The following is a 16303-nucleotide window of genomic DNA, read 5'->3' on the forward strand; positions in this document are numbered from 1 at the left end:
TCATAGTCTGCCTAATATATTGTGAGATGAAATTCAACATTTTGGCCCAAAGGTAGCACCAGAGGAAAGTTGATGGTGATGGATATGATTCATTCCCTGGGAAGCATACTCAGCAAATAATTTAGCAATCCCTCCATTGGATTTAGAGATATGTGTGTACAAGTGAAATATTTGGCTGATGATGACACTATATCACCGATTGTGGGGTTTAGCAGAACCATTGTGTGAGGATTAATGATACAAAGTAAACTACAGCTGAAAAGGAATGACGGTTGACTTTTGCAATATGAAGAAATGTATTATTTCATTGAATATCGATCCACTCAACACTCAAATCAAATTGATTCGAGTGGAATTATTTTTGAACATTCAGTTACATCATCATCGCCAATGGCAATGATACAGTGATTTTTTTTTGCTTTTTTCCCCCATTTAGTATGAATTACCAAAAGTCAGTGTTTGCAGGCTAATATTACCTGACTAGATAAACAACACTGCCATAGCAAAATGAATTTCCTTCCCCACCAGTAAAGGATAGTGGAACTGAACTGAATTGAGTTGAACTGGAAATGGAATTGAATTAAATTGCACAGACAGAAATGGGGTGAGAGACAGTGGGGAACAGAGAGAGAGAGAGAGAGAGAGAGAGAGAGAGAGAGAGAGAGAGAGAGAGAGAGAGAGAGAGGGTGCATGTGATTGCCATCATCAGCATCATCCTGGGAGGAAAGCGGTGCCCCCCCTCCTCCCTCCCTCCCTCCCTCCCTCCATCCTCTCCTCCTGCAGAACAGACTCTCTTCCTCCTGCCGCTGCAGCCTGACTCTGATAAAATCGGCATGTCTGCAAACTGAGAGCCGCACCATACGAGAGAGAAATCCTCCTTTCAGAGAGAGGCAACTTGTTTTGATTTCTTCCACTCCGGCAGAAGGGGGGAGGCTTTATAACATCACAACGAGGCTTTCTGTTTTTTGGAGGTGTGAAGACTTGGACGAGGCTCAAGACAAGGTAAATGATGTCGAATCAAACACTACAAGCCAAGATGAGACGCAGATAAGTGATGCTGCTCTGCTGCTGTGTGGTTTTACCGCGCGGGACAGGCTCGGGAGATGCACATAGGCAATACCTACACGGGGTACACTTTTAACTACACACTATATGTTAATGCACTGCAGTCCCGGAACCGCGTGATGAAAAAAATCGTGTAATATTTATTCCGATCATTTATGCGCAATGCACGGGTGAAAACGTGTGGAGCACTTTACTGTATTTAGATATGTGGGTGCAGAGATCATTTGACGTGGAGTAGCCTGTGAAGGGGCGGGCGCGGGAAGGGGGGGTGGAGGGGTGGGGGGGTATTGGGGTGAGTTGTAATTGTGCTGAAACGCTGCGCCGCACCACTACACCAGAGGATGTGTGATTGTTAACTGTAAGAGCCCGGGGTTCATGCGAGGTAGAATTCATGCTGGAGGATGCTGCTCCTGCAGCAGATGATGCAGGTGATGATGACGAGCACATAAAAAAAGGGGGGAGGATGGGGGGGATTATTATTATTTTACAGCGCCATGCAGGTGCACATTCAAGTTTGGATTTGGAATGTGCACCTGCTAGAGAGAGACAGACAGACAGACATACAGAGAGAGAGAGAGAGAGAGAGAGAGAGAGAGAGAGAGAGAGAGAGAGAGAGAGAGAGGGAGAGAGAGAGGGAGAGAGAGAGAGAGAGAGAGAGACAGAGAGAGAGAGAGATTTCAGCTGCTGAATACACTGATCAGAACAAGCACACCAAGTTTTCTGCAGGATTGCTCAGGTTGAGGCTGCACCTCCTCTCCTGCATAGGCGTGGGATGCTACAGTAACCCTCTGATCCTTTTTTTTTTTTTTTTTTTTTTTTTTTTTTATTAAATTATGCTATAAAAGATTTCACAGGAAAACCACAGGACATGTGGGAACATTTTAGGAATGATACAGTGACACCGTAGTTGGTTACAAAAATATATTGCACGCCAAGGTCACTGTAAACCCACAGCTGAGTCCCACAGAAACACTGCAAGCCCCTGCATGAATATTATAAGAATATTATAGTGACTTAAAGAGGCAGCCTATGAGAAGCTCTCTACTGAGTAAATCCCTGTAGGAATAGCCACAATAGGAATATTAAAGAGATGTGATAGTGAGGTACCATAAAGCATGGAAGGTCACAATAAAATCACTATCGACAACCACAGACACACTCTAAGTTCTTGTTAGAATATTATAGGGATATTATAGCAATATTATAGAAGGTACAGATAAAAATGCCACAAGGTCACAATGCAGTCATATTTGAGAATAAAAGGCAGACAGTAACTCTCCTTAGAAATAGCATATAATTTCTTTTTAGGTTTTCAAAGTGTCACCTGTCAGTAATAATCCCCCTTTGTCTTCAGTGCAGTGTAACCACAGATGCCATGCCTGATGTAAGGCTCCAAGCACACTGCCTTCGACTTGCTCATCTTTGACCTTTTTTTTCTGTCCTTTTGATTCTGTGAGTTATTTTCCATGAGCGTACATCACAGGCAGCCGGGGCCGCGTCAGCATAAATGCACACAAGATGAATCGGGGTTGTAAATTGAGGACACAGGTGCAACCGTTCCACGAAGCCACCTTAACCCAGTTTACCTTCCTTATTATTTGCCGGAATCGAGTTTGGGACCTTTTTTAGGCTGACAGAAAGGTTTAGGACAAAAATGAGTCATTTTAGGAAGTCAGATCGGAACTGACGTATGGATATGTAAGGGCGTTTAAGCACTATTAAGCGTTTATTAAAGGTTTTCTTAAAGTAAAGATGATTTTTGCGGATGGTGGTTTGCTGTACGATGATGAGCAAGTGGAGGTCATATAGTTTACCCGTCATTTTATGCACCACCACATGACTTTTAATATATTCCAATCCCACATTGTCCCTCCTCATCCCCAAGTCCCTGTTGTACTCTGGTCTTTCTGGTCTGAAAACCACAGAAGCTGAAACAACGTGTCCTGGAAGTCTTTATTATGCAGTAACCGCCTGTGTATTCTGTCCCCGTGCTGTAGGTCTGTCCCTGATAACGTGACCACCGAAGGAAGGGAATACAGAACTGCTTCATCATGAATTTTGTAATGAAAGCTGCACTGGGAGGTAAGTAGTGTGCCCGGCGAGAGGTTGATTTAACGACACTGCAGTGTAAAGGATTTGAAGGGATGTGCAGCAGCAGCAGCAGCAGCGGTAGTACTCATACTGGGCTCGTAGTTATGGGGATGCTGGGACGGGATAATCCATCCTGCACCAAACTATCGACTTCACCCTTTCCCTCTCCCTTTTTCTCTGCCAGCACCTCTAAGGGCAGTGCGTGACTTGAGTGCTGGCTGAAAATTACACCCTGCAGGTCCAATAACCTGCGCTGGTCAAAATTAAGGAAAGCTGTTTGTGGGCTGTTGTATAACATTTTGGCTTTTCTGTGAAAAAAAAACAAAACAAGGTTTGCTTGGGCTCGCTTTGCTGCTCCTGGTGTGTTCGTGACTGGTGGTTCCCTGAAGGCATACAGCACTACATCCCATCAAATGCACTACCAAGGCCACCAGGAGAAGTTAGAGCTGCTGCAGTAGTAACAGTTGTGGTATTGCCAGAAATAGATTTAATCGTAGTAATTGGTGTACTATGAAAACCCTCATATCAACCTCACATCAATGTCAACTTCTGAAGAGCGAATAAAATGGTCACCATGCATTTTCTCAGTTTCTTTTCTTTTTTTCCAGTGCATGGTTAATGCTTTGGCTTTTATTTAGAAAAGGTTTTATTTCACCCTCTTGACAAAACTCACTTCACTCACTTTTTATTAAACTTTTTTGGGGGGATTTTTTGGGTCATTTTCTGGTGATTTTCTTGTAACTTTTTACTAATTTCTTGCTAATTTTCTGATTGTTTCTTTGCAATTTTTTCTCCTTTTTCCCCCTATTTTTTTTTAATTTAAACTTTTTTTTTTTTTTTTTTAGAAATCCAGTGAATTTGCTTGAGTATCAAATCTGAACCCTAAACCTAAGGATGGTAGAATTTCCTCAACACATATAAAACCATATAATCCTTGAGCTAGGGAAGGGAAAACATGAAAATGACCAAATTTGGAGTCACCAGCTTCTCCCATAAGACTAACTAATAACCTCACACTATGCAGCTAAATTGTTGGCACATTTTGAGGCAATGAAAAGGGACAATTTGCCAACAACCATTACTATCATTTTTTTCCCTGACTTTCTGATGATACTTTTGTCCTCTAAAGCTCCTAGGTATTCCCCGTCGGTATTTTATCTCAGCAGCTATTTAGTCCCCAATTAGTCCTCATTACAGCACTATAATTCATCCTCCTTGTCAGCTCTAAGTTTCCAGGGGAAAATGCAGAAAAGTGTCGTCGTACATCCTCATTAGGTCCTCTGTTAAGTTTGAACGCACCAGTTTGATTTTACGCCGTACAGCATATGCAGCCGTGGCGCTGAGCTACAGCTTTGTCCCGGCTTACGGAGGCGTGAGGCAGTTATAGCTGTGATGTGGTTTTGAGGTGGAGCCCCCGTCCCTCATTGGGATGCAGAGGATGCCGATGCTGCCTAGTTCTGCATAGCTGCTGTGCCCGGTGTCCGCGCTATGAATCCTTAAATCAGCTGCACTGCATTAGACGGTGGCTTACTCCGCACAAGTCTGCCTGCACTTCACCCAGGCTGCGGACTTTGAGAATAGATTCCAGTGTGTGTGTGTGTATGTGTGTGTGCCCTCTGCTTGTGCTGGAGAGATGTGTTTTAGATATATAGTGTGGGACAGAGTGTTTGGTGTGTGTATGTGTGTGTGTGTATATGTGTGTATGTGTACTGCAGGGCAGATGGAGGCTACACAGTGGTGCTGCAAGGGCCTACTTTTGGACCTGTTGGATTTATGCATGTGTTTGTGTGTGTCTATGTGTGTGTGAGTATGCACATAAGTGTGAGTGAGAGGTGAGAGAGATAAAATCATTGTTATCTTTTTGTTTTGGTCCATGTTTGCTCTTGATGTGGCAAAAAAATCCCCAAATGGGCCAGATTTGATCAGGGAAAATTGCCCTCAATATGCATCAAAAACCTCCCAAAATGAGTGCTGGAGTCTCCCAGATGATGCTCTTGAGTCAGGCAGAGTTGGTGCAGGTGGGTTTAATTCTGTCAATGAGGATCAACAGCAACAACCCATGAGCAAGGCCAGGGCGTAACTGACTTGAGTGGCCTTTTGCACCCACTTAAATAGCACTCAGTAGACCCTCCCAGCTTGCTGGACAGCCGCCTTCCTAGTTTTCCTTTTCCAGAGTCTTCTTGGACCCAAAACAATCGTGTCAACAGGGACTTTTCATGATTCATCCTGGAAATTACCTCATCTCGGAATTCACCTGCCTGCCCATCAGGCATGACACCATCAGGGTTTTTTCCCTTGCTCATTTTACTCACCAAGGTTACAACACAGAACTTTTGTTTCTACATCGTTTTTCTCCCAATCTTGATTATATTGTTCACTTCTGCTGCTTGCTCATTCTAACATAACCTGCACAAACAGTGACCTCTTTGTGCAGAAGTGCTGACAGTGCGATGCAAAACTAAAAAGCCCTGTGTGGAAAAATCAGATAATGAAACAAACCAATTATCTGAGTAATCAATCAGCCTAATCATCAATCAGTCAGCCGGAGCCTGCAAGTCAATACGTCAATATGAGTAAAATATTTTTAAATCAATATTTCTGTGTTATGACTCCAGCGCTCACTTGGCAAAGTGAGTCGGGCCAGTTTTGAAAAAAAAAAAAAAAAAAAAGAGGTTTGAGGTTTGAATTGACCAAAATTTGCCAAGAAAGCTATAATTTAATCCTCTGACAGGAGCTATTTAGGTTATTTATCTGTCAGCAGGATATCTTAAAAAATATTTGAATGGATACCTATGACATCTTTTAGACACACAGGCTTTGGACCAAGGAAGAATTGATTACATTTTGGCGTGATGTTTATCTGACACTTGTTTTTTTTTTTTTTTTTTTTTTTTTTTTTTTTTTTTTTTTTAGCCGAAACCATGAAATTAACAGAGGTAAAGATTTCATTCCATACTGATGCCTGAGGATATGTTTACAGGATGAAGGCATCAAGGATCAAGGTCAATATGACAAAAAAAAAAAAAAAAGTTGACAAGAATGATGTATTTGAGGGTGACGGCAAGTTGCTCGCCATGGGGGAATTTTGCACAACTTAGATTAATTTACTTTTGAATCCTCTGCAAAAAATACAAATCCCTGATGTATTTTACTGTAGATCCTGCTTGAAATAATAGATAATAATAAAGGCTGCTCTTTAAATGATGCTTTTGATGCTTCCCAAAGGAATAAAACTAAAACTCCATGACAGGTAGATAATTTGAGGGAAGCTGAAAAATAAAGTTGCTCTGTTAGCGGGGTATCACTTCCTAGAAGAGCTTGTTTTGCTGTTGTCTGGATGTGTGTTTGCTTAACTTTTCCTGTGAGTGTTTTGCTGAGTATGTTAGCTGATGAGTGTGTGTGTGAGCGTGTCTGAAAGAGAGGCTGCTGCCAGTGCATTAACTAATCCTCTGAGGCTTCTTTGGTTACAGATACTTGAAAAAGCAGAGAAACATTAGGCCGTGATGATGCAGCAGGACTCGCAGCCAGGAGGCGTTTATCTGCAGAGTTTGGACAGTGCAGTTTTTTCAGTGGAAGCCATGTTAGCTCCATGTTACGTCCCGTTCCCGCTGGCAGATTCTCTACTGTCGTGTAGATTTTGGCATTTGCAGCACACTTGCTAGTTTATTCAGTTTATGTGATGTAGATTTTCTCCCTTTGTAAATAACTGTTGAAATTTGGCCTGTCACTTGAAATGCAGGACTTTGGGCATGTAATAGGAGACATTTTTATGCGTTTTCTGCATACTTTTCATTTTTCGGCCATTATGGTAACAATACAATGGGATGTGCAGCAGCAGCATAGCACAGCATATCTAAGGGCTTTATTTATGTAGCACTTTCCCTTAAGCACATAAACTGACTCAGATCTTTACAATAATAGGTTTGATCTCAGCTTTTTTTCTTTTCTCCAAACTCAGAATTATGCAGGAGTCCAGAGGCTGTACAATAAACAACAAGCTCTTTATGGTACAGAAACAGAAAAAATGTTCCTAGCTTACAGGCTATTCTGGTGCAGAGTCTGAAAGTGGAATTGATTCCACTGAACTGCTTAGAAACTGGCTGTTGATTGACAGAGATAAATGTCTGAGGTGTGAAAATGTCTTTTGTTTAATTGATGCACACACATCCTAAAACTCAGCTTCTAAAATGCAACAACAGTGTAAATGCTTTTAAAACAATAAAAAGTGCATGAATTCGTACAAAGTGAAGTGAATATTTTCTGTTGTATTTGTTGCTCAGCAGGCGAGCTTGGTGCACTGAGCTGTCCAGATGCCTGAGGATCAGATATAAAAAGCAAAAAGAAAAGTGCCCCGAACCTCTTAAACCTGGACTGCTGTTCTCCTCAGCATGGTGACCCGGGGCTAGCTGAGCTGACGTACGTCCCGTGTGTGAGACAGAGAGGCGGTCATGCCGATTTTCACACTCCTAATCCAAACTGCAGCAAGATGCAGAGACGAGATGAGCTTCCCGCAATCGCCTTGTTGCAGGAGCATTTTCTTTAACCTATTGCAAGTCAATGGACATGGAATGGAATGGACGAAATTGAGGAGCAGTTCAGGTGCAGGCTGATAATGGACATTATGCAACGGCCAGATCTGACCGAGTGATGTGATTGGACAAGAGGCGTCCCTTGAGTGCTGATATTCAGTACAACAGCACTCTGACATTTAACTATATGCGTCACTCCGCTTTACAAAGTGTTCGTAATAACCGTTAATAATAACATTAACTGCCATGACCTATATTATAGCTAACGCGGGGCACCGAGACGGCACGAAGATGGACACATTTCCCAAAACAACAGTGGGGTTAAATTATGAATGGTCATCACAAGAAGACAAGGGGGAGGAAAGAAGCCTGGATTTGGCCGCCTCCTCCTTTTTTTTTTTTTTTTTTTGTCCCCAGACAAAAGGCAGGCAGCTTTCTGGACAGCAAAGCACCATTTGTGGATACTGCAGCTGGAAAATGCTTAAGTTCAATTCAGTTGAAGCTTGAATTCTAATGGAACTGTTTCTGCTGGCGGTGAAGGTGAAAATGGATTAAATTGGTCATTAAATCATAATCTGTGATAAATGGCATCGTTTGTAGTATAAAAGCTATATCACACTGGATGCCTTGAGTATAAACAGCACGGCAGAGTGATATTGCTTGGGTAAATTTGACATCTGAGTCTAATTTCAAGCAATATACTCAAATAAAATGAATGTTAAAGTCATATGTTAAATATAAAATAGTTTATAGACTTGTAAGTACATGGGTTTGGGCCAGAACAGATTAAGAATGCCTTTCCCAAATGCATCTTAAAAGTAAATAGCTTATGAGCACCAAGGTATTATTGCATCCACATTATATATCACAGATCAGAAAGGACTCCGGTGCAGAATCACAGTCAGGAGGCAGGAGTGTGTTATGATCAGCTTGTTAGGCAGGGGTCACAACTGGCAGGCAACACACAGACAGAAGGCGGGATAAGAAGCAGGCAAAGTACAATCTGGCAGATTATCGTTGCACAGAGAGTGGAATAAATACATCTGAGAGCAGTGGGCTAATGAGGGCCAGGTGTGTGTGAAACTGGAGGGCTGACAGATGATTGGCTGCTGGGTGGTGCAGAGGGCGTGCAGGTGGGTGTGGCAGGTGTTTTGGAGGGTACAGCTGGCAGCTGACGACAGGTGAGCAGACAGGAGGGTGTGGAGGTAGGCGTCTTGTGCGGGGACGTGCAGATCAGCGTAATATAATTAGAAACCGAGTGCTTCTTTTATCCGACGAAAGACACACACTATGTGCACACACGTATAAATCTGCAGCTTCTTTAGAAAATGTTGTAGCGGTTCAGCGCTTTGCTTGAAGACTCTTGAAGGACTGACTCTGGGGATCAAACCTGTGGTGTTCTGGTGGAGGGAAAGCCTCTCTGAACAACAGGTCTTCCTGCTGCATTAGAAGTCACTGGGGAACACAGTCTATAATGCCTGACTGAAATACAGATCTGGCTTTTTTGGCTTCCAGCGTTTTGCAGTAGCCACTTTTTGTCCTGTGGAGCGGGACGTCGTTTGAAATCAGCTGGGAACGCATAATGGTTTGAATGGAGGAGCACTGGGTACATTTCCATGACTTTCCTCTGCTCTGTGTTGGGAACTTAAAATAGTTCTCTCTGCACTCTGGTGAACCCTTTGTGAGTGCACAGTTTTGCTTTCCATGGCTTTGCAGTGAGCATTGCAAAGGCCAGCACACGATAGTCAGACCAAAAGGGTTTTTAAAAAAATTCTTCTCCCCTTCATATTTGACTATTTTTCCTCTGGTGTTTCACTTTTGTCATTTTCTCTACATGAAGAGGGACGGTGCATCTCACTTTGACATCAACTCAACTTGATGTTTTTTAGTGGCTTGAGCTACTGGCTCACTTGTCAACCACCAGTGGGCCTTTTGCACCAAATCCTATCTGGTCCCCACAGGAAGATCCAGACTACTGGGACTTGTAGCTAATTTTGCATTGTGATACCTTGTTAAGAAGCAGTTTCAAATGAAAAAACATGCTATTTTTGTGGGTTTCCTCCAGGACCTCTTTGACTCCCTGGTCCACAATTTATGAGCCACCATGGTAGCCCAAAGCGCTTAAACATTTTCAACCTAACCTCGACTAATTAACGGTTCAGTTCTGCTCCATCCTGTGACTTACAGTCATTAAACCTAACAAGCACTCTCGTCGTTTAGGGGGCCATAAAACAGGGTCGCAAAACATCTTTGGGTCCCCACCCTTAATTCAGGAACCCCTGCAGTATGCTAGTGCATTGATTGCTTCTGCCCCCAGAGTGCCCTTTTGCTGACTCAGCACTTCCTCACTCCTAAAAGTTGAAGTTAGTTTGACTGGATTGGGGGGCTGTTAAGTGAGGCAGAGGTATGGAGCTCAATCAAACCCCGACGGCCTCAGGCAACAGTCAACCCTGGACTGAGAACAGCAGACAAATGAAACAGAGAAGTGAGTCAGCAAGTCAGTGGCAAAGTTTAATTAATCAAAACTTTTGACATTTCATTGACAAACTTGGCGATTTCCGACGTGGGGGAGAATCTTCTTTTGTTCGGCCTGGAATGTAGTGGCTCTGGCTAATGCTAAACTTACTTAAATGTGCTAAGTTTAGCATTTTAACATCAATTATTTGCCATCAACTATCAAAACTATCACCGAGAAGATTGGTATCCTCTCCTGGCGTTAATACGGTATTGATTATTGTCTGTGTATAGGCCAGGTTTGGCAGGAAATCAGCCGGATTGCTTTATGGCACAAAAAGGAAGAGGACACCGCTCATCTTGTGCAAATGGAGCCAAAGCTTTCAGAGTTTCTTCTAATGGCTTCCTCTAAATAGTGTGATGAGTTTAAGGTCGATGGAAAAATCACTCCCAATGTGTTTATCCTCTTCAGGAGAGCAGGAAGAGGCATGGTTTATGAGAAATGTGGTGTTAATTATAAGAAACACCATCAGTGACAAGACGGCAGACGTGAGATATAAGGGGTAGCAATCATCTCAACCCTGATCTTATTTGTTTGCGGTAATTATACCCAGGTATCACAGCTAATTTGACAATGACATAGTGATGTTTAAAAATGACATAGCACCTTTAATGAAGTCGTGATTGATGAAGACAGTCTGTTATTCACCAAATCAGGATATGAGTAATAGCAGGTGATTGACTCATCTATATTGTGTCTGTTTTTGTTGACACCGAAGAGTCGTAAAATGTTCGTGCTGTCTGACAAACCCGTTAGTTGTCCTGACAATTTATGAACTGTCGGTCCAACTTATGGTTACGGTGCTGAGAAGAGTTAAAACAGCCGAGGACAGTGAGAGGCCGAGTCCTGACTAAGGCTTTGTGACAGACACAAAAGCATACAAAACCTGCTTAATTTTTAATCCCTTCAGCGGCTGCACAGACTACTGAGGAACTTCACAGAACCAACTTTTGCCAATCCTTCTTTTTTCTTTTTTTGTTTTGCTGCATGGTGTGCTTGTAAAAGGTATTTTTGAAAAGCTTGTCCCCACTGCGACAAGACAGAGAAGAGAAGACCAGAGAGAAGGCAACACAGTGTGCAGCAAAAACTGACCCAAAATAGCTTCATTTTGTCAGCGTGTCTTGATTTTTTTTTTTTTTTTTTTTTCCAATAGCCATTGGCTATGTTTACATACGCACTAAGATCTCATTACAATTCGGTGATTGGGATACTCAAGTATTAGTTTATTATGTGGTGTGTGTAAACATCACATCTGGTTCACAATCACACGCATCAGCTCTAATCCCAGTTTATAGATACCTGGATTAAGTACCTGGGATAATCCAGTGTTGTGGAGAATACTGACACATGTCAATTTTAATCCTGTTTTTTCTCTGTTTTGCACAGTCTGTAGTTGTAACGAGGTGGCTTTGTCAGTCAAATCCCAGATAATCAGACCACACAGACAGTCAGACTATTTCAGAATAAAAACGTATCCAGAATAAAACCTTAATGGTGGATTAGCCTGTAAACTTGCAGCTGCTGATGGTTGCAAAGTAGTTACATGGTGTGCTGATGGCTGAGAAGTCTTTGTAAATCATGATAAAGATGCATTGTGGGTACTTGGGCACTGAAACCATTCCCGAAATTAATTTAATCATATTTTGACTGGCAGATGTAAAGGTGCACTATGCCAAATTTCTGACTCACTGATACATTTTGTGCTTATTCCATATTTTTGTCAGTTGAGTTCAGTTAAAATTCTGCAATTTTACGTAGTGTACCTTTAATGCTGCATCGGGAAACAACAAGCACTTATTATTCCCCAATAGTAAATGACATTTTCAGCAGCCTGGTTTCATTTGGATCAGCGGTTGGGTGTAACAAAGCCGTACGATCTGAGGTGGAATGAAAAGAGAAGACACCTTGAGCTTTCAACCCTCACCTCATCTCTCCAAAACACAGATAATCACATTTAGCAACAGTCTAATGTGATTGGCTGAGGGGATCAGCTCCGCATCGCTTGATTGGTCTGGGGGTTCGCCACCGTCAGCCACACACACACACACACACACACATGCTTGCACACATGCATACACACCTTCCCCACCTCCTCCTCTGTTCCCTCGGCAAATCAAATTCTATTCATCAAATTGACCTTGAGCTCCTCTTAGAGTGCAAAGTGTGTGTGTGCGTGTGTGTGTGTGTGTGTTTGTCACAGTGTATGAGGGTGCACGTCCAGATTCTATAAATAATGCATTTTACCGTCTATTCCACAAAGTCATGACTGGGGAGAGAGAGAGGGAGAGAGAGCGATGAAGAGCTATTTTTATGAGAAAGCAGCTTCCTATGACCTTCTTAGCAAAGTTTCCTTTTTAAACATCTATAGAGCATGCCTTTGACTGCCAGTGACACCCAGAAAAATTATTTTAGCACCACATCAGTCATCTTTTAGGCCCACTTTAAAGTCAAATTTATCCTAAAACCTTCTTTTCCCTAAAAACAGGAGAAACAGTTGCACCTCTTTCAGAGACTTTAAAGAAACTGCAGTCAGTATCTCAAATCAAGATGGAATAAAGGCTCGTCATCTGAATGGAGAAAGAAAAGTCTCAAAAAATGATCGCACCCCACTGGCTTTGTCCACATTGAGCTGAATAAATCTGAAAACGCCATATTTGTCAATCATTTTTTGTCCACATTAGGCCACTCAATACAAGTTTCTCGTCTAGTCATATCTACCTTACTGGGCATGTACACCTCTGACCCTTGACTTATATGATGTTCCTGTCATTTTTATTTTAATATGTAATAGTTGCTTTGTTAGGTTGTGTAAGCAGATAGAGGCTGTAAACAAAACAGACAAATACAAGAGTTTGTCAGGGCGGGCAGTGAGGTTGAACTGCTTTTATTTATTTTAATTATTTTTTATTTATCCTTTATTTTACCAGGAAGGTCCCACTGAGACACAATGTCTCTTCTTCCAGGGAGTCCTGGTCAAAATGGCAGCAGTTTATGTCCATAGTACATAAACGTATTAAAATGTGTTCACTTTGGAGGCCATATTTGAAAATATTGACTTTTAGGGCTTAAATGTGCTCTGTTAGTGTGGATGGAAGGCCAACATGAAGATGTGTTTTCAGATTTGTTCTTTTTAGTGTACATATCGCCTAAATGGCCTATTAACATGGATATTTGTGCTTTCACTCGGGTGAATAATCTCTTCCGCTCTGCCAGTCGCTCGCCTCCATAGTGCCAGATAATCCTCACCAGACAGGAAGTGAATATTGCCAAATAGGTGCAAGTACCAAACTTAATCCTGCCGGGCTGTAGTCTAAAATATTGTTGGTGTCTCTTTAAATGCATTGGTTTGTGTGTGTGTGTGTGTGTGTGTGTGTGTGTGTGTATGGTGTCTGTGTGTAAGTGCAAAAAGAAACTGTGCAAATACACATACAGTTCTGTGTGAGTATGCCTATGCCTGTGTGTGTGTGTGTGTGTGTGTGTGTGTCTAGGAGCAGCAGACAAAGCTCTTCAGGTTTCCAGTTGATTTAGGTCAGTGTCAGTGGGGAATTGTACCTGCAAAGTGTTTAGACAAAGCTTGCTAACGAGGATGAGGCTGCTGCTAAAAGTCAACAGTCTGCCCTCCGTCCCCTGTGGCCTCTCTGGTCACACATCAAATCCTCCGCCGCATATTTCCGACAACAAATTTTACAACTTAGTCATTGCTTAAACTTTGAAGGAATGCTTCGTTAACCAAAAGTTTTCCTTTAATCACACGCCTCAGGAGAACCAGGTTTCCAAACAGTGCAACCATTTCTGTTAGAATAAATTTAATCAGCGATTTTGACACACAGCAGCAAATAGGATGTGTTTCAAATTCTCAAACTCTTTTGGTAGCGTTACCCAAGTACTAAGACTTAGTGTATATATATATATATATATATATATATATACACACACACACATGTATCGATACACTCAGTGGCCACTTTATTAGCTCCACCTGTACAGTCTAATGCAGTTCAGTGCAACAGCTCTGCCATAATTTCTACCTTTTAACAAAGTTTATAATGTTCAGTTTTTGTTGACATTGTGGATAAATGTGTAAATTTAATTCTGTGTTTATTATTGAGGTTGTAGTTTGCAGAGGTCTTGTACTGGACTACATTACATTGAGAGGTGTTTCTAGTTTTTTGTCTTCCCTATTCATATACAATGCGAGGGACATAATAGTGGAAACACCTCTCAATAAAATGAAGTCCAGTCCAACAGCAGCACTAACTATGAGCTCAATGCCAAACATAGAAGTGAATGAACACCTCTATTTCTGTGACAAAAAGAAAACCTGAGCATTATAGGCAGCAGAAAAGGAAACTGTATGGTAGAACATTTTGTACTGGATTGTATTAGATTGTACAGGTGGACCTAATAAAATGGCTATTGTGTGCAAATGTGTGCAACTTTTGATCCACTCTGCTACGTGCCTGTCTCATGAAATAAGTGTTCCTCCCTCTGAGTCACCGATGGTGTTTTTCATGTTGGGAAGCAGGCACAGAGTCTACGATCTTTATGTTTGATTGACAATCTTTGCAGCGACTGCTTCCTGTTAGGCGCTGTAAAGCAAATTCCCTTCATGCTATAAAATAATCCAGCACTCTCATGCACATAACAAAATTGCCACCAAGTAAAGACCTTGGCTGTGGTTGGTGTTCTTTTTTCCTTAGGAAGGTTTCTAACTGAGTGAAATGACCTGGAAGTATCGAAGTGGCAGCCATGATCAGAGCCGGACGAGTTCTCTAAATGTTGAGGAAAGATGCTTCGCTGCTTCCTCTCCTATCTCCTTTTAGTGAATGATACACCGGACCAGCCTTTACGAAAGGAAAGGAGATAATGTCGTCTAATCATTCCTTGCAGCAGCAACATTTTAAGCAACGTGCCATTCGGCTGTTCACATTTCAAGGCGTTTACTGAGTTTTTGTTGGTTCTTAAGCAACTATGCACAAGCTAATAATCATCATACTCATAATATTACCCATAACTCAGAAGTCTGTCTTCTAAGAAAACAGATATGAGACTTTTTTGGTCAGTTTTTTTTGTTAAAGTTAACATTTTTTTGAGAATGATGACATGTACAGCGGTAGATCCATAAGCTTAATGTGTTATAGCTATGTTGCAGAAATCTAACAATTTAATTTTTATAGAATCATACTAATTATGATTCACGTTGATAAATATGAACAGACAGGAGGGCGAGCGTGAGCAACTATTCTTAACATGACAAACCATTTTGTTTCACATTTGTGACTAGTGGCCTATATTCACTTTTTTTTTTTAATTTCAATTCCAACCTGGGTGATGAAGTAATATTTGTCCACATGTACATAGCCTGCATGAAACAACGCTGTACGAACGCACGGGGTGAAGTATCTAAGTTGCGCTTTTTGTTGTCCATTTCTGAACATCGTAGTTTCACCACAACAGGCCCACGTCAACAACATCCACTGTCACATCATTATGTAGCTGAGCTGAGTGGTGGGTTTTCCTTGACCGCATGATGTTTACCATCAAGGTCAAGGAAAAGTGGTTAGGAAGGACATAGGACGTCTTTTTTTGACTATTTGTCTGCAGCCCTTGAATAACACAAGCACACACTCTGATATGCAGGATTTTAATCAGTGATGTATAAATATCTTGTAGTACCAGCTGCCAACACTGGAATAAAAAGATGAAGAGACAAATTGACACTTTAAGCCTCGTCTCTCCTGCAGCGGCATCATGTGTCGTCATGAAATGTGGTTCATTTTTCTAGTGGCAGGAGTAATTAGATGCACAAAAACTCTTCAGCTTTCTTTGATTTTAATGGAGTAATACAACAACATTCTCGACACTGCGGGTCAAGGATGCAAGCTTGTGTTCATGGAGCTAAGTCTCCAAGGTGAAGTAAAACTGAGTCAGTTTGAATACCGGCTTGTCAAAGTGTGCACACTGCTGCTCTACCTGAGGGACATTTAAATTGGCTCAAAGCAAAACAGCCACCAATTAGTGGATAAAGAAGCAGCGGAACAGCAGACTTTTCCTCGCTGTTTTTCTACCAATTTCCCCCTTGCTGCATTTTCCCTGATGTGAA

At 41.8% G+C, this 16303-nt stretch overlaps 1 protein-coding gene across 1 annotated transcript in view; it reads left to right on the forward strand.

Moving 5' to 3' along the window:
• Nucleotides 1–775: 775 nt before the first annotated feature.
• The window catches only part of cplx2a (complexin 2a), a 30718-nt gene continuing 15190 nt past the window's right edge, over nucleotides 776–16303 (forward strand). Inside the window, exons 1-2 of the mRNA XM_030064068.1 lie at nucleotides 776–1002; nucleotides 3063–3147. Of these exons, the coding sequence (XP_029919928.1) occupies nucleotides 3117–3147 (31 nt within the window). The 5' untranslated portion in view covers nucleotides 776–1002; nucleotides 3063–3116. The remainder of the gene's footprint in view (nucleotides 1003–3062; nucleotides 3148–16303) is intronic.

This window comes from Myripristis murdjan, chromosome 1, assembly GCF_902150065.1.
Source record: "Myripristis murdjan chromosome 1, fMyrMur1.1, whole genome shotgun sequence".
Classification (NCBI taxonomy): domain Eukaryota; kingdom Metazoa; phylum Chordata; class Actinopteri; order Holocentriformes; family Holocentridae; genus Myripristis; species Myripristis murdjan.